Genomic DNA, 25,044 nt, shown 5'->3' with positions numbered 1-25,044 from the left:
TGAAAACAGTGACAGACTTTATTTTCTTGGGACTCCAAGATCACTGAGAACAGGAACTGCATCCATGAAATTAAAAGACATTTACCCCTTGGAAGAAAAGCCATGGCAAACCTAGACAGTGTATTAAAAAGCAGAAACATCACTTTGCCAACAAAGGTCCATGTAGTCAAAGCTATGGTTTGTCCAGTGTCCTGTATGGATGTGAGAATTGGACAGTAAACAAGGCTGAGTGCTGAAAAATCAATGCTTTAGGACTATGGTGCTGTGGAAGAAAGACTCTTGAGAGTAACCTGGATAGCAATGAGATCAAACCAGAAAATCCTGAAGGAAATCAACCATGAATATTCATTGGAGGGACTGATGCTAAAGCTGAAGCTCCAATACTTTGGCCACCAGATTCGAAGAGCCAACTCATTAGAAAACACCCTGATGCTAGAGAAGATTGAAGGCAGGAGGAGAAGGGGACGACAGAGGATGAGATGGTTGGATGGCATCACCGACTCAATCAACATGAATTTGAGCAAACTCTAGGAGATGGTGAAGGACAGGGAAGCCTGGCGTGCTGCTGTCCATGGGGTCCCCAAGTGTCAGAGAGGACTCAGCAACTGAACAACCACCAGGGGCTTCTCCCTCCCAGCTCGGGGCTTCCCCTCCTGTCAGTTAGCTCCCCAGGTGCTGGGACCACACCCTCTCTGATCCACTCCACCTGCCAGATCCTGGGCCTAGCCTGCCTGCTGCCTCCCGCTGCCGTGGCTCAGGGTCCGCTCTGCTCTCGGTGGAGCTGGTACGGGCGGTGCGGGCTCCTGCGTGTCATCATCTCACCTTCCTCTCCCCACCTCAGTTTACCCTAAAGGATTAGACAGGGAAGGGCTCATGAGAGGGGATGAACTACAGGAGGAGCAATCTGGGGGGGGGGCGCCCTCCAGAGCCCCGTTGTGAGGAGGGTAGCATCCTGTCCTGGGTGTGCAAGCAGCCTGTCCTTGGGGCCTCAGAGCTTTGCTGACCCCAGCGCAGCCTCAGACCGCTGTTCGAATGAACACTGCTGAGAAGGGAGCAGGGCAGTCCCGTAGGTCCGAAGCTCAATTTTTCCGACACAGTTGAGGTTTGGAAACCAATACATTTGATAAATCCATACACACACCAGTCCCTGTTCCAGCATTTCACGGTCACTGCCGCCCTCTGCTGGCCATGTTGGGCATCAAGCAATGAAATCAGGTGGATATTCTTGTGGCTGAAGATGAAGGGTGGTGCTCAGCTGCTATCATGTCGGTCTCTTTGCCACCCCATGGATTGTAGCTCCTAAGTCTCCTCTGTCCGTGGAACTTTCAAGGCAAGAATACTGGACTGGGTTGCCATTTCCTCCTCCAGGAGAAGCTCTACGCAGTCAGAAAAAAATAAGGCCTGGAGCTGACTGTGACTCAGATCATCAGCTCCATATTGCAAAATTCAGGCTCAAATTGAAGAAGAAAGTAGGGAAAGCTACTAGGCCATTCAAGCATGGCCTAAATTAAATCCCTTATGATTATACAGTGGAGGTGACAAATTGATTCAGGGGATTAGCTCTGATAGAGTGTCTGAAGATCTATGGATGGATGGAGGTTTGTAACTTTGTACAGGAGGTGGTGACCAAAACCATCTGCAAGAAAAAGAAATGTAAGAAGGCAAAACGGTTTCTGAGGAGGTCTTACAAATAGCTGAGAAAAGAAGAGAAGTGAAAAGCAAAGGAGAAAGGGAAAGATATACCCAAAAATGCAGAGTTCCAAAGAATAGTAAGGAGAGATAAGAAAGCCTTCTCTAGAGAACAAAGCAAAGAAGTAGAGGAAAACAAAAGAATGAAAAAGACTACAGATCTCTTCAAGAAAATTAGAGACACTAAGGCAATATCTCATGCAAAAATGGGCAAAATAAAGGACAGGAAACGTAAGGACCTAAAAGAAGCAGAAGAGATTAAGAAGAGATGGCAAAAATACACAATAGAACTGTACAATAAAGGTCTTAATGACCTGTATAACCCAGATGGTGTGGTGGTCGCTCACCTAGAGGCAGACATCTTGGACTGTGAAGTCAAGTGGGCCTTATGAAACATTACTATGAACAGGCTAGCGGAGGTGATGAAATTCCAGCTGAGCTATTTCAAATCCTAAAAGACGATGCTGTGAAAGTGATGCACTCAATATGCAAGCAAACTGGAAAACTCAGCAGTGGCCACAGAACTGGAAAAGGTCAGTTTTCATTCCAATCCCAAAGACGGGCAATGCCAAAGAATGTTCAAACTACCATACAATTGTGTTCATTTCACATGCTACCAAGGTAATGCTCCAAATCCTTCAGCACAGGCTTCAACAGTACGTGAACTGAGAACCTCCAGATGTTCAAGCTGGATTTAGAAAAGAAGGAGGAACCAGAGATCAAATTGCCAATATCTGCTGGATCCAAAAAAAGCAAGGGAATTCCAGAAAAAATATCTGCCTCTGCTTCCTGGACTACGTTAAAGCCTTTGACTCTGTGAATCACAACAAAAAGTAGAAAATTCTTCAAGAGATGGGAAAACCAGACCACCGTCCCCGCCTCCTTACTGCATCTCACGGCCAATGTTTCCCTCTGCCAGTCACGTTGGGAATCAACAGGGCTCTTGGACTGGCCCAGGAGTGGGCATTTGGAGATATCACCCTCCCCAGGTAGCAAGTGAAGGTCAAGAGGCAAGTTAGAACCAGACATGGAACAACAGACTGGTTCAAAATTGGGAAAGTAGAACATCAAGGCTGTATATTGTCACCCTGCTTAATTAACTTATATACAGAGTACATTACGTGAAATGCCGGGATGGATGAGCACAGGCTGGAAATGAGATTAATGGGAGAAATATCAAGTAACCTCAGATACGCAGATGACACCACCCTAATGGCAGAAAGTGATGAGGAATTAAAGAGCCTCTTGATGAGAGTGAAAAAGGAGAGTGAAAAAGCTGGCTTAAAACTCAACATTAAAAAAACAAAGATCATGCCACCCCATCCCATCACTTCACGGCAAATAGATGGGGAACAATGGAAACAGTGACAGACTTTATTTTCTTGGGCTCCAAGATCACTGAGTACAGTGACTGCAGCCATGGAATTAAAAGACGCTTGCTCCTTGGAAGAAAAGCTATGACAAACCTAGACTATATTAAAAAGCAGAGACGTGACTTTGCCAACAAAGGTCCATATAGTCAAAGCTATGATTTTTCCAGTGTCATGTACAGTTGTGAGAGTTGAATGATAGAGAAGACTGAGTGCCAAAAAATCGATGCTTTAGGACTGTGGTGCTGGAGAAGATTCTTGAGAGTAATCTGGACAGCAATGAGATCAAACCAGAAAATCCTGAAGGAAATCAACTCCAAATATTCATTAGAAGAACTGATGCTGCAGTTGAAGCTCCAATACTTTGGCCACCAGATTCGAAGAACTGACTCACTGGAAAAGACCTTGATGCTGGGAAAGACTGAAGGCAGGAGGGAGACAGAAGATGAGATGGTTGGATGGCATCACCAACTGAAGCAACATGAGTCTGAGCAAACTCTAGGAGATGGTGATGGACAGGGAAGCCTGGCGTGCTGCCGTCCATGAGGCCCCAAAGAGGAGGACATGACTGAGCAACTGAAGGACAAGGAGCAGCCCAGGGACCAGGAGACACAGGCCAGGCCCTGGGTGGTCTTGGGGACACTGTCCCCATGACAGGACTTGCCTCCTTCCTACGGGGCAGATCTGAGGATCTGATTCAAGGCTCTCACTGGGGGCTGAGTAAACCCCCATCAGGGACACCTGGGTGCCCAGGAGAGCGCTGCCCGGGAACAAGTCTGACACAGGAGACAAGGGCCTGGCCTTCGTGCAGCTCCTCTGGCAGGTACCAGGTGTGGCCAGGACAGGTGGGGCTGGGGCCTGCCTGGCCCTTTAAGAGGGCCACTGGGTGGTGGGAGGGGGGAGAATTCCGGTTGCCTAGCAACAGAAGGGCTTGGTGTGTACTGGTCTCTGGGAGACCAGAAGCCACGTCCTGCTTGGGGACCCAGTGGCCGGAGCTGCCCTGCTGAGTGAGCTGAGCGGCCCCCCTCCCTCTCTCCCCACTCCTGCCTGTGCTTGGGCGGCGCCATGGCGCAGACGGACATACTCCTGACCAAGGAGCCAGCCCCACAGACGGTGCCAGCATGCCAGCTGCCCTGTAAGCTATACGATGTGGCCCGAAACACGGGCGCCCACACCTCCTCAGGCCTGGCCACCTCCGGCTTCCGCACGGCCAAGTACCTGCTGGACGAGTGGTTCCAGAACTGCTATGCCCGCTACCACCAGGCCTTCGCCGACCGAGACCAGTCGGAGCGGCAGCGCCACGAGAGCCAGCAGCTAGCGGCAGAGACCGAGGCACTGGCGCAGCGCACGCAGCAGGACTCCACGAGGAAGGTGGGTGAGCGCCTGCAGGACATGCACGGCTGGAAGTCGGAGCTGCAGCGCCAGGTGGGGGAGCTGGTCTCTGAGACCGAGCTGCTGCTGGCCCAGAAGCAGCGGCTGGAGCGCGCCCTGGACGCCACGGCCGGGCCCTTCTCCATCGTCACCGACAACCTGCAGTGCCGCGAGCGCCGACAGCACCCTGACCTCGTGCGCGACTGTGTGGAGATCGAGCTGCTGAAGGTTCGGCCACCTGGGTCCCGGAGCTGCAGACGGGCCTCCCAGCTCTGTCCAGGCAGCACAACCTTCCCCGTGTCCCCCCCTCGACTTGGCTGGCAGAAGCCTCGGTGCCTGGGCACCCCCGGGAGCCTGCACCCTCTGCACACGTGGGGACACTCAAGCACACGCCCAGGAACAGAGGGGCGGGGTGCCAGAAGCAATTGGTCCTGGGGCCTCCCTGGCTGGGGGCAGGGGCAGAACTAGGGCTGCCTGGGGGGAGGGGAGAGGCAGGTGGAGCGGGGCCTGTGTCCCGGGCCCGGCGGGTGCCAGGTCTGGCCTTCCCTCGGCCTGGTCCCCACAGTGGGTGCTGGGCAAGGCTGAGCTCCCTGCAAGGTGGGCCAGTCAGGCCCTGCTGGGTGAGGGGCACCGTGGCCTGGGTGCCCCCCTGCACAGGTGGCAGGGCTGGAGCCTGGTGCTTGTCCACTCGGCCCAGCCCGGGGCCCAGGGTTCCTGCTGTGCCCGTTCCACCCCGGCTCCCACTCGGGGTGAGGCCACGGTGGCATTCATCCTGGAACATGTGTCAGGACATTTGCCTGAGGCAGGGTGGGGCTTGTTCCCCAGGCCTGGCTGCCCCTCCACAGTCCCCAGGAAATCAGGAGGGGCCTGAGCTGAGCCCCAGGGGCAGCTGGCTGGGGTTGGGATGTGTGCAGGGCAAGGGAGACCCTTCTGGTCAGGTCGTGGTGGTGCCGGTACCTACTGGGTGGTCCCTCAGTCACCCCTGGGTCCCGGCACCTGCTGAACTGCCCCTCTGGTCACCCTGGGTCATGCAGATGAAGCCTGACCCTGAGTTCCCAGAGGTGGAGCCCTACCACATCCCCACCCTTCTGATGTCTGTGTTGGAAATCCAGCCTCAGACCAGGGTGCAGGTGTGGACGGTGAAGGTGGGGTGGAGGCCACGTGCATCCCACAAAGAGACCCGGCAGGACCTGTCCTTGGGGCAGCCCCCTAGGACCGGGGGTCACCCAGGCCAGGCCCCTGATGCTGGTGGGGAAGGGCCTCAGCTCTGAGCAGGCCACAGCCACAGGCACTCATGAGACGTGGGGAGACACACACACAGTCAGGCATCCGGAGACCCCCTCAAACCTGGGTACCTCCCTCAAGCCCAGGCCCTTCCTCTGCCCTCCCCCCAACGGCCCCACCCTCACTCATTCACTCAAGAACCTCCCAAGGCTCCAGGAATGATGGCTCTGTTCTGAGCCGGGCCCTCCGCCCAGCAGCACATGGACAAAAGAGTCAGGACAGGAAGGCGGGCCCATGGGTCAGAACCGGACGCAAAGGCTTAGAGCCCAGCAGAGGCGAAGATTCAGGTCCGGGGAGGGCTTTTCCTCTGCAGGAAAAGAACCCGTCAGGAAGCAGGAGGAAACACAGGTTTCCCGTGTGTCCTGGATGTGTGAGGGCAGTCCCAGGTGGGGACTTGGTCAACAGGGCTCTCAGAGGCTATTACCAGGCTCTCCGGGGACTGTGGGAAGGCTCCAGTGATGGGCCGGAGCTCGGGGGTGCTGCGTGCCCAGCAAGTGGGAACCACCTCTGGCTGATGCTCCCCACAGCCCATAGAAGACCCCCAAAGAACCCACTGCAGTGCCCCAGACAGGGTGCTCCAAGCCCAGAATAAATCCGGTGAGAGTCATGCTCGCCCCCACTTCCACCAAAGAGGCTGGGAGTCAATAAGCAGCGCCACCAGCAGGGCCCAGTTCCACTGGGCGTCACCCCAAACTCTGCTCCTCCTTGGGGTTTAAGAGCTCCCAGGTCCTCAGATTCTCACCAGGGGTGGGGGTCTTCTCCCCCAGGAGGCCGAGCTCATCCGGAACATTCAGGAGCTCCTGAAAAGGACCATCATGCAGGCCGTGAGCCAGACTCGGTGGGTCTGGGCGGCCTCCAGAGCCACCCTGGGGTGACCCCGTCCCCCTACCCCTCAGGCCCCTGTGGGCAGGAAGTCGGGTGACCCAGCACTGAGGCTCCGCGAGGTGACGGATGGTCCCCGGCCACAGCCAGGAGCACAGGGCGGGGAGGGGGCACTGGGCAGGTGGAGGTGGCCAAGGGGCCTGGACACCCAGAGCCAGACCAGCACCCCGGGGCCCACCATCAGCAGATGAGGGCCCCCTGCTGCCTGGGGGCTGGCCGTGCCCAGCGTCGGGGGTGCACCCAGCTCCCCACCCGCCCTGACACAGGCCCGGCCCGCTGTCCGCCCACAGGCTGAACCGGGAGCACAAGGAAACCTGCGAGATGGACTGGTCTGACAAGGTGGAGGCCTACAACATCGACGAGGCCTGCTGCCGCTACAACAACCAGAGCACCGACGTGCAGTTCTACCCGCACTCAGCCAAGTTTGAGGAGAGGTGGGGCTGCGGGAGCCCAATAGGTTCCCCATCCCTCCGCCGGGGGTCCTCTGTGCAGTTCTTCTACTCCTGGGGTGGGCAGGCGAGCGGCGGGACCCCCACCCAAGTGCCGGGCACACACAGTTCACCGTCCCAGCTGGGCTTCACAGAGGGAAGCAGGACCCAGCATTGAGGGTGGGGTGTGTGTGTGTGTGTGTGTGTGAGAGAGAGAGAGAAAAGTGTGTGAGAGGGAGAGTGTGTGTGTGAGAGCGTACGTGTGAGTGTGTGAAAGTGTTTCTGTGTGACAGTGTGTGTGAGTGTGAGAAAGTGTGTCTGTGTGAGAGAGACAAAGTGTGTGTGTGAGAGAAAAGTGTGTGAGAGGGAGAGAGAGTGTGTGTGTGAGAAAGAGGGTGTGTGTGTGAGTGTGTGTGTGTGAGAAAGTGTGTGAGAAAGAGTGTGTCTGACTGAATGAAAGTGCGTTGTGTGTGTGTGTGTGAGAAAGTGTGTCTGTGTGAGTGAAAGTGTGCTGTGTGTGTGTGTGAGAAAGTGTGTGAGTGTGTGAGACAGAGAAAGTGTGTGTGTGAGTGTGTCTGTGAGTGTGTGAGTGAAAGTGTTGTGTGTGTGTGTGAGACTGTGTGACTGTGAGAGTGTGTGTGTGTGTATGTGTGTGAAAAAGTGTCTGTGTGTGTGAGAGTGAAAGTGTGTTGTGTGTGTGTGAGAGTGTGTGAGTCTGAGAAAGTGTGTGTGTGTGAGAGAGAGAAAAGTGTGAGAGGGAGAGAGAGCGTGTATGTGAGAAAGAGGGTGTGTGTGTGTGTGTGTGTGAGAGAAAGTGTGTGTGTATGTGACTGAGAGAAAGTGTGTTGTGTGTGTGTGTGAGAGAAAGAGTGTCTGTGAGAAAATGTGTGTGTGAGAGAGAAAAAAGTGTGTGAGAGGGAGAGAGAGCGTGTGTGTGAGAAAGGGTGTGTGTGTGTGTGTGTGTGAAAGTGTGTGAGTGTGTGACTGTGAGAGAAAGTGTGTTGTGTGTGTGAAAAAGTGTCTGTGAGAAAGTGTGTGTGTGTGAGTGAAAGTGTGTTGTGTGTGTGTCTGTGTGTGTGTGAGAGAGTGTATGTGTGAGAGTGTGTGAGTGTGAAAGTGAGAGAGTGTGTGTGTGTGTGTGTGTGCGCGCGCGCGCGCGTGTGTGTGTAAGGGGGAGCGGGCTGCAGCTCCGCATGCGGCCGGCAGGGGGCGCGCGGCCACCACCCGTCGTAGCCACGGTAGTGGGGGCGCGAGCGCGGGGACCCCGGGCGGCGCAGGAAGCGCCGGGAGCGCACGCAGAGGTCCTACGGGCGCAATAGCCGGAGAGGCACGGGGGCGCGGCGTGGCCTTAGGACTGCGGGTGGTCGTTCGTGCCGAGGCGCTGGGGGCTCGGGGTGTGGCGGGCGCGGGGAGGCCCTGGTACGTGCCCCCCACCGACCGCGGTGTCGGCCCACTCCCCCCACCCGCAGTGCCTCCACGCCCGAGACCTGGGCCAAGTTCACCCAGGAACACCTGTATCGCGCTGAGCGCGAGCGACTGGCCTCGGTCAACCTGAGGAACCTCATCGACTGCATCCTGCAGGACACTTCCGAGGACCTGCGGCTGCAGTGCGACGCCGTAAACCTGGCCTTCGGGCGGCGGTGTGAGGAGCTGGAGGACGCGCGCCACAAGCTGGAGCACCACCTGCGCAAGGTGGCGCCTCGCGATTGCGCGCAGCCCGCGGCCAGGCCACGCCCATCCCGCAGCCAGGGCACGCCTTGGTCACGATACAGCCACGCCCGTCTCGCAACCAGGCCACACCCAGGCTATGGTATAGCCACGCCCATCGCTCTGTCAGGCTGCCCAGTTCACGACCTGGCCCCGCCAGGGCAGCCCCTGAGACTGGCTCTCCGCCCGTAACTACAAAGACCAGGCTCAGAACGGGTAGCCCAGACCATCAGACTCCCACTGTCCACTATGCCCTGGTCACAGCCTGGCCTGGCCCCTGCCCCGCCTTGGCCCTGTCCGTCATGAGGGACCCCTGGTCAGGGCCGACCCCATCCGCTGCCCCACTTCCCCAGGGCCCTCATTAAGCTGATGAGAAAACCTAGTGACATTTGAGGATGGTGGCATTGCCATTGGCGTGACTGATACGGGGGAGGGCTGCAGGCCAGAGCAGGGAAAGTGGAAGGAGGTGGGGGGCTCAGCTATCTAGCGGGTGTCCCTGATGCTGGCCCTGGCGCAGCCGGGCCCTGACCCCAGGCTCTCTGGGTGCCCATGGCAGGGCCTCCCTGCATGGCCACCTTGGCCCTGCCTCCACACCGCCCCCAGAGCCAGAGGGTAGGGCTCAGGGTGCGAAGTGACCCATGGGGCCGTCCTGTGTGGGAGTAGGGCTTGGGGTGCGGGGTGACCCACGGGGCCATCCTGTGTGGGTAGGGTTCGGGGTGCGAGGTGACCCTCGGGGCCGTCCTGTGTGGGTAGGGCTGGAGGCGCGGGGTGACCCATGGGGCCGACCCGTGTGGGTAGGGCTCGGGGTGCGGGGTGACCCTCGGGGCCGTCCTGTGTGGGTAGGGCTGGAGGTGCGGGGTGACCCTCGGGGCCGTCCTGTGTGGGGGTAGGGCTCGGGGTGTGAGGTGATCCTCGGGCCGTCCTGTGTGGGTCCTGGGGTGTGGGTGTGATAGGGCTCGGGGCTCGGGGCCGGGGTGACCCATGGGGCCGTCCTGTGTGGGTAGGGCTGGAGGCGCGGGGTGACCCTCGGGGCCGTCCTCTGTGGGTAGGGCTGGCTGGAGGTGCGGGGTGACCCTCGGGGCCATCCTCTGTGAGTAGGGCTGGAGGCGCGGGGTGACCCACGGGCTGTCCTGTGTGGGTAGGGCTCGGGGTGCGGGGTGACCCTCGGGGCCGTCCTCTGTGGGTAGGGCTGGAGGCGCCGGGTGACCCCCGGGGCCGTCCTCTGTGGGTAGGGCTGGAGGCGCGGGGTGACCCTCAGGGCCGTCCTATGTGGGTAGGGCTGGAGGCGCGGGGTGACCCACGGGCTGTCCTGTGTGCAGACGTTGCGGGAGATCACGGACCAGGAGCACAACATTGCGTCACTGAAGCAGGCCATCAAGGACAAGGAGGCGCCTCTGAAGGTGGCCCAGACCCGCCTCTACCAGCGTTCCCACCGGCCCAATGTGGAGCTGTGCCGAGACGCTGCCCAGTTCAGGTGCTGTGGCAACGGGGGCCGCCCTGGGCTGGGCCGGTCACCCTCCACCACACGGGCATCGTCCACCCGCCCCCAGGCCTCCTCAGCCTCTGGGGCCCCCTTGAACACCCCCCAACACACAGCCCTGCAAATGTAAAGAGGAAAGATGCTGGCCCCCACCTTGCCCCCCACACAGGGCTCCCACGTCCCTTCTCCTGCCCCAGCACCACTGGACACTGCATGTCCCTTTGGGGGACACCGTGTGGGTCTCCAAGTGCCAGGGCTGGCCACACTCCCCACTTCACCCTGGTCTGGAATCTCGGGGTCTGGGAGGCAGAGGTCCCCGAGACACATGGCCACCCCGACCACCTGTCCTGGCCCTCCACACCTCTGACGTCATGGTGGACACACACCCCCCTCCAGCCTGGCTTCTGGGTCTCCCCTGGGGCTTTTGGGGATCCTTCTACGGCCGAGCGTATTGAGTAGGATGCCCCACCTGGGTGCTCAGCCTTTGAACCCGGGGCCACCCCCTCGGCGCCCTCGGCAGGCCTGGCGTCTGGGGTGGCCCCGTTCAGCCCGCCTCTGACCCCAGGCTGGCAAGTGAGGTGGAGGAGCTGAACCTGTCCCTGGCAGCGCTGAAGGAGAAGCTTCTGGAAGCAGAGCAGTCCCTGCGCAACCTGGAGGACACGCGCATGAGCCTGGAGAAGGACATCGCGGTCAAGACCAACAGCCTCTTCATCGACCGCCACAAGTGCATGGCCCACCGCGCTTACTATCCCACCGTGCTGCAGCTGGCCGGCTACCAGTGACCGCCGGGCGCAGGGCCCACCCCTCCTTGAATAAAGAGCACATTAGCTTTCTACTCAGGGTGCGCACCTGGACAGGTGGGCATTGCCCGTGGACCCCATCGTCCCCGCCATGGGAGGCCGGGGGTCTCCTGCCTAGGGCACCCCCAGTCCCCACCTGGGGACAGGGGTCAGTCGAGGTCCCCCTCGTTGCCCTCCGCTGACCACCTGGGCCACCTGCCAGATGCTTCAGGGAGAGCGTCACCTCCCATCACCATGGGTCACATCCTCTGGGCCCCGCAGTGGCGGCTGAAGCTCTGTTCTTCGCCATGCTCTGGACAGTCACCCAAGGCCGGCTGGCATGCTGCTCTCGTTAGTGGGGGTGTCAGAACATGGTGCTGGCCCGGCTCCCCGCGAGGGACTTGGCCCCCAGGATGTACACTGCAGGCCTGGGGCAGTGACCGCCCAGGGAACTGTGGGACCACTCCCTGCCACCCCCACCTGGCGCGGGGAGGGTGCCAGAGGGCACACCTGAGCTGGGGGGGGTGTGGTCCACGGCTCCGGACAGAAGTGGGCGCTGCCTCTGGGGCGCCCCCCGAGCAGCACCAGGCCCTCTCTCTACCCCTCCGCCAAGGCTCTCTCCCTGTGCCCGCTGCTGACGAGCTCAAGGGGGCCGCTTCCCTCCCCAACAGCAACTCATCAGCAGGACTCGGGCAATCTACATTAAGAGGCCAGGAGATAATAACCCGGCCGCATGCTCACAGCTCTCAGATCCCATTATCAGCCGAGGCCGCGATGTGCGGAGCCCCCATCAGTGCCCAGGGCCTCTGTGTCCCAGCCCCCACCCCCCAGTGTGGCCACTGACAGGGAGCCAAGCGGAGATGCTGTGCGAGGCTCATTATCTCCACAACCCGGGGGGCCGGGCACTCATTGTCTGCAGTTGTCTCATGACCACCCATGAGGCCGGAAATCTTGTCCTCTTGTAGAGACAAATGACCAGGCCCTGGAGCTGAGGGATGGCCCTGGGTTGCTCAGCAGGTTCCCGAGGTGGTGGCTGCATCTCTCTGGGGGATCAGCAGCCCTGGGGAGGAGGCAGACAGCTACACCCACCCCCAGGGATTCAGGCCCTGCAGGAGTGGGGAGCTGGGAGGCGCAGGGGACACCAGGGCCCTGAGGGTGGCTGAAGCCTGGGGACACACTGGCCACTGCTGAGTCCACGGTGCCCACTTTACAGATGGGGAAACGAGGTTGGACGCCGGGAGCAGTGGAGCCTGGGCGTCCACCTCTCTCTGGGTGCCCCAGGAACCCCCAAGACGAAAGTGGAGCGGGCAGAGAGGAGCCCCTGGCCCACCCCTGGGCCCAGCAGCACCAGCCGGAGCCTGGGTTAGCCCAGCCCTGGGTCGGGAGCGGGTGGCGTCTGCAGAGAGGCCTCTGTCCAGGCCACCCACATCTGGAATCCAGCAGAGCTTGTTCAGACAAGGACAAGGTGTGGGGACGGCTGAGCACTGCTGCAGTGTGAACCCACACCTCCAGGGGCCGGGGACATCTGGGAACCGGCTCCAGCTGACGGGCTCCCCTGACCACAGCCCTCACCAGGTCTGCTCACCACCCAGCAAGCCAGCCCCAGATGCCCGCAGCCTGCCTCCCGGAAGGCGGCCCCGGCTCCCCAGGCCACGTCGGCGCCCCGCCGCCAGGCAGCCTGGCTTGGTGTGGCGGTGGGCGGGGGGATGCTTCTCAGGGAGTCGCACGGCCTCGTGTTCAGAGGCTGAGGCGCCAGGCGCTGCCCGGGGCCCAGTGTCCAGCTACTCAGGCCCAAGCAAGCATGAGGCCAGGTACTGGTGTAGTCACAGCCCCCGCCTACCACTGCCCGGGCGCCCTATGAGTCATTCCTGCCGGAGGGGGCTGGCATCACAGGGACATAACCCTCATCCCCTGAAAGGCTGGGCTACTGTCAAGGGCCCCCGACAGGGTATCACAGCAGGCTTCTCACTCCGCTGGGCACCAGGGCCCGGGCACAGTGTGGTGGAAGGTGGGGGCAGACACCACAGCCTGGCCAGACGCTGCCCCCACCCCCAGCACCACCCGCCAGGCCCAGCCCCCACAGCCCAGCCAGCGATGGGCACCCGCGAGTGGTCTGTCTCCATTCAGCCACTGCTCCAGCCTCCCCGACTCCCCTTAAGTCACCGCACCCCGGATGGCAGCCAGCCCCACAGTCCCGGCCACCCCAGGCCCCCAAGTCCCGCCACAACAGGGCTAGGGGAGGTCCCCGGAGCCCCTGAGGCGGGGCTGCGGCAGGTGGCAGGCCGGGTGGCGGGCAACGGGGCCCCATGAGCCTCCTGCCGGGAGCTCGGAAGCTGGCCCGAGGCCTGTTGGTCTTGGATGGCCCAGAGGGAAGCCACGGGTGCCTGGGGTGGGCATGAAAGGGCTCTTTCACTGGCCGCTGCGCAGAGACGCCGGAGACCGCCAGGCAGGCAGCAACACCCGGTTGTGAAATGGTAACGGGGCGGTGGGGGTGGGTGGGGGTCTTCACAGCAACCTTGAGCAGGACCTGGGGTAGGGGCCCCAGCAGCACAGGCCTGCCTGCGGGGGTGGCTGCCCAGGAGACACCCACGCCGGTCTGTTTCCTCCATGGGAGGGGTCCGGGAGAGTCCTGCAGGGTCCAATGTGGCTCAGGGGTTGGGTGAGGGTCTGCGAGGTTTGAGAAGGAGGTGGTAGAGAGAAGGGGTCCCACCTGCCGGGAAAGCTCAGCCTGGGAGTGGGTCTCAGACTATGTGAGAGGAAGGCCCTCATCCTGGGCTGCATTCCTGAGGGCTTCCTGGAAGAGGGGGCCTGGGTATTTGCTCAGGATGGCCAGGGTACAGGGAAGAGTGAGGACCGCAATATCACACACCTGCCCTTGCAGGAGACCAACCCTGCCTGAGCCTCTTGGATGCAGCCCTTGGGAGAACAGGGTAGGCAGAGTCCATTTGCCAGGAAAACTGAGGCCCAGGCCCCTATGGAGTTCACCCAGGGCCCCCAGCAGCTGGAAAGTGTGGCTCCATCTGGCACTGATGGGCCCAGGGTCAGGCAGGGTCTCCCGAGGGAGGGGACGTGGAGGCCGGAGGCTCAGAACTGGCAGCGATTAAAGACCAACTTCTGTACAGCTGGGTGGGGGCTGGGGCAGCCTCCCCGGTTACCCTCCCTCCTCCTGGGGGGTCAGGATGCACGTGTCCCCTCTGCCCAGCAATGCAGCCCGGCAGAAACTGCCTCATGTCGGGCCCCACCCAACACGGGCCCGGGGCCCGGCTGCCCGGAGTGTGGGGTATGGGATGGGGGGCATACCCTTCCCTGAAGGAGCCCCTCCTGGAGGGCTCTGGCCGGCCACGGCGAGTGGGGCTTGGGGGACTGCTTCCCCACTCAGTGCCCCCTGCATCTGCCAGGTGGGGGGTCTCCGGCCATGGGGGCTTTGGGGGACCTGGACTCCCCGGCTGCAGGCACTGAGGGTGCCCGCTGCCGCCCAGAACTAAGGCCTCGGGGAGGGAGGGGCATGAGCAGGGAGCAGTGCCCAGGAAGTGCCAGATCCCATGGGCGGCCGCCTGGGCGCTTGCTAGGGCTCGGGGAGGGCGGTGCGGGGCCTTCCCAGCAGTGGTGGCCCCCAGGCTGTGTCAGGGAGGAGTCTCAGTCCCGGGGAGGGACCCATCAGCAGTGTCAGGGCGGGACGAGAGTCCAGGAGGGGCTGACCAGGCGCTCTCTGCGGTCTCTGGGACCACAGCCCCTTTGAGGGGTCCCAGCTGTCCCTCCCCACCCAGGCGGCTCTCTGGGCCCTCCATCGTCTCCCCCACACAGGGGTGCTGCCAGGCTGCCGTGGGGGGAACTGGGGGCTCAGCAGGGTGAGCCCTCCACTCCCCTCCTTCCTCTCCCACCCTCCTCCCCACTTCCTGCCCGGCCCCAGGCCCTGGCCCGAATGGTGGCCCCTGCCCTCCTGCTGCTCCTGGCACTGCCTGCTGGGGCCTGGCGTGGCCTGGGGCTGCCCCGCCGGCCGTGCGTGCAGTGCTGCCGTCCAGCCTGGCCCCCCGCCGCCCCCGGCCCGGGCGCCCACATGAGCGACGGGGACCCGTGGGCACAGCTGCCCCGCCTGCGGCCCACCATCGACATCTCGATCCTCAAAGGTGAGCATCCCCAGAGGGGCGGCCACCCCCACCCCCGGCCCTACAGGGACACCTGTGCTGAGGGGAGGGACAGGGCCCAGGGCGGGCTCTGGGAAGGAGGGGGCCCCGAGGGGACAATGGACGGGTGCCTGCTCCCCACGGCCGCCCCCCGGGTGGGCAGAGGGTGTCCCGGGGAAGGGGCTGTGGACAGGGGTCCTGAGGCTACCCTCAGCCCTACCACCCAGGGGAGGGGAAGGGGCCTGGGTCCCCTCTGAGGGCGAGAGAGGCGGGGCTCTGGGAGGCCCACACCCTGGGGGCTGCACCGAGCTTGAACCCCAGCGCTCTCTTCCTTCAAAGCCCAGTTCAGACCCTTCCTCTGGTGGCTGCCTGACCCCCCTGGCCCCGCATGACCGTCAGCACAGACCCCAGAACAGCTAGGCCCTCAGGGTGTGGCTTCTTTCTCTTTGCCCCTTGGAGGGTGGGTTAGCGCCCCTCGAGAGAGGAGACAGAGGCCCACAGAGGTGAGGTCACTTGCAGGGCCACGTGGCCAGAGAATCTGACCCTGGGAGCCTTGACCAGGGGCTTCTCCTCACCCCCTGCCCCTCCCCGGCAGGTGAGAAGGGTGAGGCCGGGGTCAGAGGTCACTCTGGCAGGAGCGGGAAGGAGGGCCCGCCGGGCTCCCGGGGCCTCCGGGGCCGCAAGGGCCAGAAGGGGCAGGCAGGGCTGCCTGGCGCCCAGTGCACGCGCGCCTACGCGGCCTTCTCGGTGGGCCGACGGGAGGGGCTGCACAGCGCCGACGCCCTCCAGGCGGTGACCTTCGACATGGAGCTGGTCAACCTGGACGGCGCCTTCGACCTGGCCTCCGGCCGCTTCCTCTGCACCGCGCCCGGCGTCTATTTCCTGAGCCTCAACGTGCACACCTGGAACTACAAGGAGACCTACCTGCACATCATGCGCAACGCGCACGCGGCCGCCGTGCTGTACGCGCAGCCCAGCGAGCGCAGCGTGATGCAGGCGCAGAGCCTGCTGCTGCCGCTGGCCGCGGGCGACGCCGTCTGGGTGCGCATGTTCCAGCGCGACCGCGACAACGCCATCTTCGGCGAGCGCGGCGACCTCTACATCACCTTCAGCGGCCACCTGGTCAAGCCGGACGCCGAGCTCTGACGGCCCGGCGCCACCAGCCTCCAGGGCCCACCCTCCCAAGCCCCCTGCCCAGGAGTGGGGCCAGCTGTGATTGAGCGCTGCCTGCGTGCACCCGCTGAGCTGAGCATGGCCCCGGAAGGAGCAAGACAGACCCACCAAACCTGCTAGACGCAGATCCCAACCGAGGGGTCCCAGCAAGAGATTCCGGAGCAGGCCCGCGTTCCAGGCGCGCGGTGGGCGGGGTTGGGGCGGGGCACCTTCCTCTGCTAAGGAGCTTGCCCCCCTGGTCGGGTTCCCTTTCCGCTTATAAAGGCTGTGCCAGGCCCCGGCGCTGTGAGAGAATTACAAAGCGCCTACTGGGCGCTGGGCTGGACGCTGGTGAGGCTCCGGGGGAGGGGTGGAGCGTGCTGAATTCCAGGGTGCTCAGGGCGGCAGAGGCCACGGGACCAATGACGTGGAGTAGGTGGGTGCCGGCCGAGCCAGGACAGGCCTCGGCCTGGGTGAGCACACTGCCAGCCCCGGTGGGTCTATTTTCTGGGGCTTGCGGCATCCCTGGGTCTGTCTTGAGTGGGCTGGGAGGAGGATGCTTGCCTGAGCCCGGGGAGCCCCAGACCCCTAGGGTATCACCTCCCACTTCCACATGCTGAAGCTGGGCCTGGTGGGGACCCGCAGAGAGCAGGCTGGCCCCGTCCCTGCGGGCAGGCGTGTGTGGACTGGCCCAGCTTTCTCCACTAGAGGCCTTGTCCACCCCGCAGGAGCCACCAGGCTGCCCCGCCCTCGGATCCACTTGGAGCCTGTTCCTTTCCTGCCACGTGTCCTCTGGCCATTCTGGGACCTTCTGTCCGGCCTCTGTGGCCCCACCACCCACTGCCTCCTCTCTGGGCCCTCCCCGGCCTCCCCTCCTGTGACCGCTCCGCCCAAGTGAGGATGCTGAGCTGGTGAGGTGGCCAGGGCCCTGGCAGGAGCAGTGTCTGGAGCCACCAGAGCCCAGCATGCTGGCTGAGGTCCCCAGCCAGGCGGATGTGGCTGGAGCTGCAGGCTGGCCAGGCTGAGCCTGCTGGGGCTGCTGGGTGATGAATAGGCCGGGGCCTCCACCCTGGGGCCCTGAGACCACAGAACACTGCATGTTGGGTCCTGTCTCCTCATCACGGCCCTCCGCCCCAGCCCAGGAGCCCAGCCCATCCTGAGATGGTCTCTGGCAGACCTCCCCAGACCATGGTTATCGACTGGGGGGGTGGAGAGGGGATGGGAGCCTCTCGTCCCTGCGCATGGGGAGAAGGCACGGCTGGGAGCACGGCGCCCACCCCTGCTGCACGGAACCCCGTGACCCTCAGGAACATCCACCCTGAGTGAGGCTGGAGCCAAGAGCATCCACATACACCCGTGGGCAGCAGGGCCCACCCTCCCAGGCCGGGGCATCCTGGACAGGTGGAGATTTTGAGGTCCAGCGAGGGTGTGTAGACCTCCAAGTGTGTGTGATGCTGGGAGCTGGATCCCCCTCAAACAGGGCTGACTCCTGTAGTGTGGCCTGGGATGGGGGGAGGGGAGGGCCCCCACTGGAGAGGGGCTACTGGGACTCCGAGTCTGCAGGGAGAGGGGGCTTCCAGCCGGCAGCCTTCCGCAGGGCCTCAAGGGCTGTGACAGTCCCGCCTCTGAGGCTGGCTTTCGGGCCAGCTCTGGACCAGGATCGGGGGCTCCTGGGGTCCCAGGTATGAGGCCCTTGCATCCCATGCAGGCCCTACAATCACCGCACCAGCGGACAGGGACATCCCAGGAGGAAGCTGGGACTCAGAGGCCTGGGTCCCTGAGCTCAGGCCTGGGCGGGGCTGTGACCCCAACCCCCCAGCACAAGCAGGGTCTGTACCCCAAGAGGCAGAGCATGGGGGGCAGGGTTCACAGCGATGCCTGCCCCCAGGAGCCCCAAGGCCCAGCTGGGCCTGGCCGTGGCACAGGGCAGGGGGCAGCAGGACTCCGGGGGGCTTGCTGTAGCCGAGGGTTTGGGAGCTGAGTGGGGCACCCTGGACTGGTGAGCCCAACCCCACTGAGACTAGAGGGTGCTGGAAGAGCCCGTGGGGCACCAGAGGGCGGCCCTGGACTGCTCCCGGCCCCTCCCGAGACCCGCTCGGTACCGCCGACCCCCCCGCCAGTGATGCTGGCTTGGGGCGAGGAGCCTCAGGCTGCACTTTGGCCCTTTGGCCTGGGTCCTTTTATGGCTGGAATAGCTGGACACGCCCAGGGTGCCTGGCAACCAGCAGGGCATCAGGAGTGCTCAGAGGGGCCGCGGGTGCCGAGGGGGGTCCCACGGCAGAGATAAAGGCACCCACACAGGAACATGAGGGGTGGAAGGACCTCCCTCTATCCTCCCAGGTCTGGACTCCCTGCCCCCAACTGGGACCCTGCCCGCGAGTGCTGCAGGCCAGCCTGGCCGGGTGGGGGCGGGAGGGCTGCCCAGTCCAGCAGCCCAGGCAAAGCCGGCTCTCTCGGGCTCCCCGTCTGGCCCTGGGGTGCACTGGGCCCTGAGGGTGCAGGGCTGGGGGGCATTCCCATGAAATCTGCGGACCTGCTGCCCGCTGGGCCTCCCTCTCACCTCACTCCATCCGCGGGGCCTGGACCAGAGGCACTGGGGCGGCTCCACTGAGCCCCCGGGACAGCCCTGCTCCCCTTGCTTGCCCAGAGGGCAGAGCAGGCCAAACAGATGGTGTCCGATCAATTCCAAAGTAAAGGCCACCCCTGCCCTCAGAGAACAGGGGCCAGGTAGTGTCTCCCCTGAGTGCGAGCAAGAACCCCGTGGAGGCTGCTGGTCAGAGCCTCCGTGCCCGGGACGCGCCAGGAACACCACAGGTGGGTGCAGGATGGGCGGCAAGGCCTGCCTCCCCCCACCCCCGGCTTAGTGAAAACCCACGACTGAGAACAGGTGGGGTGAGGGGAAGGCGTCATGTCCACAAAGTGATGAGAAGCTCCAGACTCAGGAATCCGTGCCTGTGCGGCTCGCTCAGGAGACGAGAGGGTGAACAGCATCCTCGAAGAACCGCACGGCAGCCTGGGGTGGGGTGGGGGGACCAGGGTGCACCTGCCCTGGGGAAGAGAGCTGGAAACGACCAGAACACGGGGCAGCCCAGAGGCGGAATCCTATGGAAGCCGTTTCCCGTCTCAGTTTTTCTCCGTTTGGTGGAATTCCAACAAAACATCCATTTTTAGAATTTGGGTGAAAGTCATAAACCATAAAATGTACCATTTTAAAATGAACAAAGTGAAAGTCGCTCAGTCGTGTCTGACTCTTTGCGACCCCATGGACTGTACAGTTCATGGAATTCTCCAGGCCAGAATACTGGAGTTCCCCTTCTCCAGGGGATCTTCCCAACCCAGGGATGGAACCCAGGTCTCCCGCATTGCAGGCGGATTCTTTACCAGCTGAGCCAGCAGGGAAGCTGGAAAAGTGAACAACTCAGCAACATTTAGGGTGTTCAAGGTTGTCCATCCAGAGAGTCTCCTTTCCAAGTTGCCCGGTCATCACCATCATCTGCGTCCCTCCTCTGGGCAGCGCCTCCAGAGGATGCACGGGCAGACAGGTGCACTGTCCAGGGGGCCGAGGGGCCACAGCACAGCTCCTGGGAGCCTTGGCCCCTCTCGTGACACCTGCACCCCCTGGACCCCCGCCTGGAGCCAGCCCCCTCGGCTGGGGGCTCAGCTGGGAGGGTGGGTCCTGGGTTCCAAATGGGGAGAGGTAATGGGATTCTGGAAGCTGACCCTTCCTCTGGCCACCCTTTCAGGCCTGATGACCACCAGAACATGGATCCCCATGGGCCATGTGGGTGAGGGGGAGAGGACGGGCCCTCAGCCCCCAGAATGGCTGCTGCCCTTGGCCATAGGAGGACCCTGGGTCCACTCTGCAAACGTCCTTTCATTAAACCCTCCTCAAACTGAGCAATGGAGGGGCCGCCTGTTTCCTGGGCATGGGGGGAGGGGGGACACGTGGGGGCACAGTAGACACTCGGGGGTGCAGAGCAGAAGGGAATCGGGCCAGTCCCCACTGCCCCACAGTCAGTTTCCTTCACCTGGACAGCCAGCCCCTGTGGATGGCCATGCCCCTCCCCTCCTGTGGTGCCCCCGCCCCTGTACCCACAGGCCTGGTGGCCCACACCCAGACCATGGCCACGGTTTGCCGTGTGTGCAGAGGTCAGAGAAGAGACGGCTGAGAAGGGGACTCAAGCTCCCTCCCCAGAGGCAGGAGCCAGGGAGGGGGTTTGCTTGGATGGAGACCCTCCCCCCCACACCGGTCAGGACCCACGCAGGTGCCCAGATGGAGCCCCCAGACCCCCGTCAGCGCAGATACAACAAATGCACACCTGTCACCGCCACGGCCGGATGTGCAGCCTAGTGAGTGGGGAGGGGTGAGCCTGAGAGTCCAGGGCGGGGGGCAGTGATGGGGACCCCCTCAGGTTCCTGGATAGTTGCTGGACCTTCAAGGTGAGGACTCCACCTGGACAGAGGCTCACAGTGGCCGGACCAGCCGTGAGCAGCCAGGACAGCAGGGAGAGCAGGCGGCAGGCTGGGGCTGGAGCCCCGCAGGCTGGGAGGGGGAGCGGGTCACAGCCTCAGTGGTCTCTGCAGGGCCTCAGCCACCCCAGTCCTTGAGGTCCCAGGCTCCACGGCGGCCCTGACAGGTGACCAGCAAAGACCTTATTCTCAGTCAGTCTGCTCTCTGACACCCCCAAAGGGCATCCCAGCTCTCAGCCCCCAGGCTCGGTCGGAAGCTCTTCCTGGTATTTACCCACCTCCTGTCCCGACACACCCCAGGATGGGCCCCGCTGACCCCTCCAGGGGCGCCCGCTCTCAGCCCCAGGTTGGGCCACAGCACGGGCTCTGCCCGTGGGGGCTGCACCACGGTGCCCCGCCACCCCGCACCCCCCCTGCCTGGCAAATAGCCACCCCTCAGCCCATCCTGATCCCGGAGGCGGCCTCACCCTGTCCTGCGGGCCGGATTTCCTGAGCAAGGTCACTCTGGGAGCCACTGGAGCCCAGCGGCCAATAAAACCCATCGATGCGGAGAGAGAGACAGTAAAGCAGGTCACCCCCTCCACTGAGGGTGTTTGCTCTGCCCTCCCCACCCTGCTTGGAGCCTGGGGCCCCAAGACCTGCAAGCAGTGTGGTGCTCTGTGGCCCCTGCAGCTGTCCCCAGCCTGTGCTGGGCGTGGAGGGCAGCGGATGGGCCAGGCTGCATCCTCACACCCACTGTGCCATGTCCACGGCTCTGTGGGCTCATCTCCTTCTGGGACACTCCTGTCCCTGCACCTCGACAGGCCCTCAGGGGTGCCCAGGTGCTCACTCTCTCCTGTTCAGTGGCCCCCACCCAGGGCTTTAGGGACTGTTCACACTGGCCAAGCCTGGCCACCAGCTCCCACCCAGACCCAGGGCCTACAGGCCACCTGGCATCTCTTCCTCCACCTGCTGAGTCCATCGGGCCTGGGCACACACAGGCACACACATTCACACGTGCACACACAGGTACATTCACATGTGTGCACACACAGTCACACACATTCACCTATGTGTACACACAGGCACACACATTCACACGTGCACACACAGGCACACATTCACACATGTGCACAAACAGGTGCACACTTCCATACATGTGTACACACACACTCGCAAATGTGTACACGCAGGCACACATATTCATGTACACAGAGGTACATACATGTCTACACATGCATTACACAGGTACCCACAAGCAGGCGCGTGCACACACATTCACACGTGTACACACATGCACACACACAGGCACACACATGTGTACACACGAGTGCAAGTGCACACACGTTCACACATGTACACGCACAGGCACACACATTCACATGTGTGTACACACATGTCCACACATGCATCACACCCACAAGCAGGCACATGCACACGCATACACACCCACACATTCACATGAGTGTATACACATGCACACACACTCAGAAGCAGGCACATGGACACACAGGCATGTCCACACACACCATCTTCACAGGCACTCTGGCATCTGCACCGCCCCGGGAGGGAGCTCGCCATGTCAAATCAATTGGGAGAAATTGACCCGAGCAGATATTTCCGTGCCATCTGCTTGCTCCCCAAAGTCACAGATGGACTTTGCATCCATCTGTGGTGACCTGACCGGCAGAGGGGGGTGACTGATCGAATGGACTTGTTTCTCCCAGGCACCCACCCCTGCACGGGATGCCTCTCCCCTAGGGCTGGGCGGGGAGGCTTTGGTCACCAGCTCCCTGTGACTGACACCAGGATTTGTGGCCTCCACCTCCTAGGCGGAGCCCAGGTGGAGCCGATACTAAAGCTGGGGCAGAGGAGGCGGCCGGGACCCCACTCACCCAGCGTCGGGGACAGGAGCCCCAGGCGAGCTGCCCACTCCCCACACCCGGCAGCCATGGAAGGATTGGATGCTCCCGCCCTCCACCCCCCGCCCCCCCGAATCCTTGTAGCCACACCCTCTTCCTGCCAGCCCGGCCCTGTGGCTCCTCTCTGCAGGTGTGGACGCTCCCCTCACTGTTATCTGGGTGTCCCGCTGCCCGCCCTGCCCAAGCCGCCTGCGATCTGCCCGCTCTGATGTGCACCGGCTTCGATCGGCTCCAGGGACAATGTTTGCTCTGGGAAAGAGTCAAACATTTATTCTCTAATTTATTCAGGGAGCGGTCGTCAAACACAAGCGCCCTCGTTATGTGATCTTGTTTCCAGGGCTTGGCCTCGGTCTGGGGTCCGTGCCGAAGCCCCAGCAGCGCTGACCCTGGCTCTCCCCTGCCCAGCACGGTGCTGCCCGCTCCCCACGCCCCCCTGGTTTCTGCTTCCTCCTCTGGTCCAGCTGTGGATGCCGGCTGCGGGAGGGACACTGGGTAGGGCTGTCTCAGCGGGGCCTGTGGGCGAGTGACCCCCATGTCCTTCTTCTCCTTCCAGCTGTGATCACAGTGAGGCCCGGACACCTAGGAGCACAGCCCTCCCCCAATAATGCTGCCAGGCACCTTCTCTAGGACCTGTTTTAGGCCTGGGGCCAGGGGTGGAGGGGGTGGGATGAGCTGGTGTTTCTGGGGGTGGAGAGGACCATTCCGGCCAGACCAGACTGAAAGCTGAATTCCTCCGGGGTCCAGCATTTGCACGTGCCCACGGCCTCTCCAGTCTGCTGTTTGCCTTAGGAGGTGGTTCACCCTGCCCGCTGCTGTCTGGCTAAGTCTCTTTTTCTGCTCTAGCCCCCCAACTCCAGGAGGAAAGGCAGAAGAGGTGGCTGTGGGTTCCCGCAGCCTTGCCAGGCCCCCTCTGCCCCCGCAGCCTCAGCACTCACAGTTTGCTGGTCTGCATGAGCCCGTTGGCCTTGCAGCTGCGCACGGGCATTGTGACCTCCTGCAGCCGGCCGCTCGGGCCCGGCCGTGGCTCCGTGGCATCCGCATCCTCGGCGCCAGCGCCGTAGCCTTTGCGGAGGCACAGAACCTTCCGGAAGCTCTGGCGGAAGTTGTCAGAGAGGAAGCCATAGAGCAGGGGGTTGGCACAGCTGTTGGCATAGGACAGCACAACCACGAAGAAGTAGGCACCGGCGGAGGCGGGCTCCTCGGGCAGCGCGAAGGCCAGGTTGACAATGTTGACGATGAAGAAGGGCAGCCAGCAGCCCGCAAACACCAGCACCACCACCACCACCATGCGGGTCACCTTCCGCTCCGAGCGCCGCCGCGTGGAGCCCACGCGCACACCTGACGCCTTCAGCTTCACCACGATGAGCAGGTAGCACAGGCAGATGACCAGCAGCGGCCCGAAGAAGCCCAGCACGGACGTGTAGATGATGAACACGGCCCCCCACAGCCCCACGGGCTCTGGCCAGCTGAGGTTGCAGGTGTTCCAGCCCTCCTGGATGTCGGCAAACACCACCAGCGGCAGCGACATGACTAGCGAGAAGGCCCAGACCGCGGCGCTGGCCAGCTTGGCCACCCGGGGGCGGCGCCAGCGGGCGGAGCGGATGGGGTGGACCACGGCCAGGTAGCGGTCCACGCTCATGACCGTCAGGCAGAAGATGCTGGTGAACTGGTTGATGCCGTCCAGCGTCATGACCAGACGGCACAGCACGGGGCCGAAGGGCCAGTAGGAGATGGCGTTCTGTGTGGCCACGAAAGGCAGCCCCAGCATGAGCAGCACGTCGGCCACGGCCAGGTTGAGGATGTAGATGTTGGTGACTGTCTTCATCTTGGCATGGCGCAGGACCACGTAGATAACCAGTGCGTTGCCGCCCAGCCCCACCGCACACACCAGCAGGTAGAGCACCGGTACCACCACTGCCCGGGCGCCCGGTGAGGGCCCCGGCCCCGCCAGCGTCCCGTTCTCGTCGCCGCCGCCGCCGCCGGGCATTGCCGAGGAGGTGTTCCAGCTGGTCAGCGGGGAGGCCGGGAACAGAGGCTCCATTGCGGCCACTGCGGGCAGGGCAGGCTGAGTGAGAGCGCCGGGGCGTCTGCTGCAAGAGAAGGAAGGATACGGAGCGACTGAGCTGAGGGTGTCTCCCCTGCGCCCGCCCCACCTGCCCAGGACGCACGGGATTACCCCGGGGCGGCGGGTAAACACGATTACTCATGTTCAACTGGGCTGGGAATCACATTAAGCAAATTGTTTGGAAAACAAACCTGGAAAGGAAGGAGCAGCGGGTCGGCGGCCATGGAGGCACCGGGCAGGCAACCCCTGGAGCCGAGATGCCACAGTGGCCCCCAGAGACTTGACTGTCCCTTCAGCCCTCTGCACCCAGAGGTGCCCTTCCAGGCTCAGCCAGGCTGCCCT

General features: G+C 62.6%; 3 protein-coding genes across 3 annotated transcripts; 2 read left to right on the top strand and 1 right to left on the bottom strand.

The window, feature by feature from the left end:
• The first annotated feature begins 4,015 nt into the window (after nt 1-4,015).
• Nucleotides 4,016-11,046, top strand: TEKT4 (tektin 4). The gene is made up of 6 exons (XM_043456153.1): nt 4,016-4,658; nt 6,482-6,552; nt 6,887-7,030; nt 8,494-8,716; nt 10,051-10,205; nt 10,777-11,046. Exons 1-6 carry the CDS (start codon nt 4,125-4,127, stop codon nt 10,991-10,993), a joined length of 1,344 nt encoding a protein of 447 aa, XP_043312088.1. The 5' UTR covers nt 4,016-4,124; the 3' UTR covers nt 10,994-11,046.
• Nucleotides 11,047-13,365: 2,319 nt separating this feature from the next.
• C1QTNF8 (C1q and TNF related 8) lies at nt 13,366-19,499 on the top strand. Its single transcript, XM_043455859.1, has 3 exons — nt 13,366-13,464; nt 14,901-15,117; nt 15,710-19,499. The coding sequence occupies exons 1-3, from the start codon at nt 13,462-13,464 to the stop codon at nt 16,258-16,260; spliced, it is 771 nt and encodes a 256-aa protein (XP_043311794.1). The 5' UTR covers nt 13,366-13,461; the 3' UTR covers nt 16,261-19,499.
• Nucleotides 19,500-23,567: 4,068 nt separating this feature from the next.
• On the bottom strand, nt 23,568-24,706 carry SSTR5 (somatostatin receptor 5). The gene has a single exon (XM_043456654.1). It carries the CDS (start codon nt 24,676-24,678, stop codon nt 23,569-23,571), a length of 1,110 nt encoding a protein of 369 aa, XP_043312589.1. The 5' UTR covers nt 24,679-24,706; the 3' UTR covers nt 23,568.
• Between the last annotated feature and the right edge of the window lie 338 nt (nt 24,707-25,044).

This window comes from Cervus canadensis, chromosome 32 (assembly GCF_019320065.1).
Source record: "Cervus canadensis isolate Bull #8, Minnesota chromosome 32, ASM1932006v1, whole genome shotgun sequence".
Lineage (NCBI taxonomy): Eukaryota > Metazoa > Chordata > Mammalia > Artiodactyla > Cervidae > Cervus > Cervus canadensis.
This window is presented reverse-complemented; position numbering and strand designations above follow the sequence as displayed.

Bases quoted from the DNA above. Each gene is read 5' to 3' on its own strand.
- TEKT4 (XM_043456153.1), top strand. From the start codon at position 4,125: ATGGCGCAGACGGACATACTCCTGACCAAGGAGCCAGCCCCACAGACG. The intron at 7,031-8,493 runs GTGGGGCTGCGG...CCCCACCCGCAG, and splicing joins TCAGCCAAGTTTGAGGAGAG to TGCCTCCACGCCCGAGACCT. The intron at 10,206-10,776 runs GTGCTGTGGCAA...CTCTGACCCCAG, and splicing joins CGAGACGCTGCCCAGTTCAG to GCTGGCAAGTGAGGTGGAGG.
- C1QTNF8 (XM_043455859.1), top strand. The intron at 15,118-15,709 runs GTGAGCATCCCC...CCTCCCCGGCAG, and splicing joins CGACATCTCGATCCTCAAAG to GTGAGAAGGGTGAGGCCGGG.
- SSTR5 (XM_043456654.1), bottom strand. From the start codon at position 24,678: ATGGAGCCTCTGTTCCCGGCCTCCCCGCTGACCAGCTGGAACACCTCC.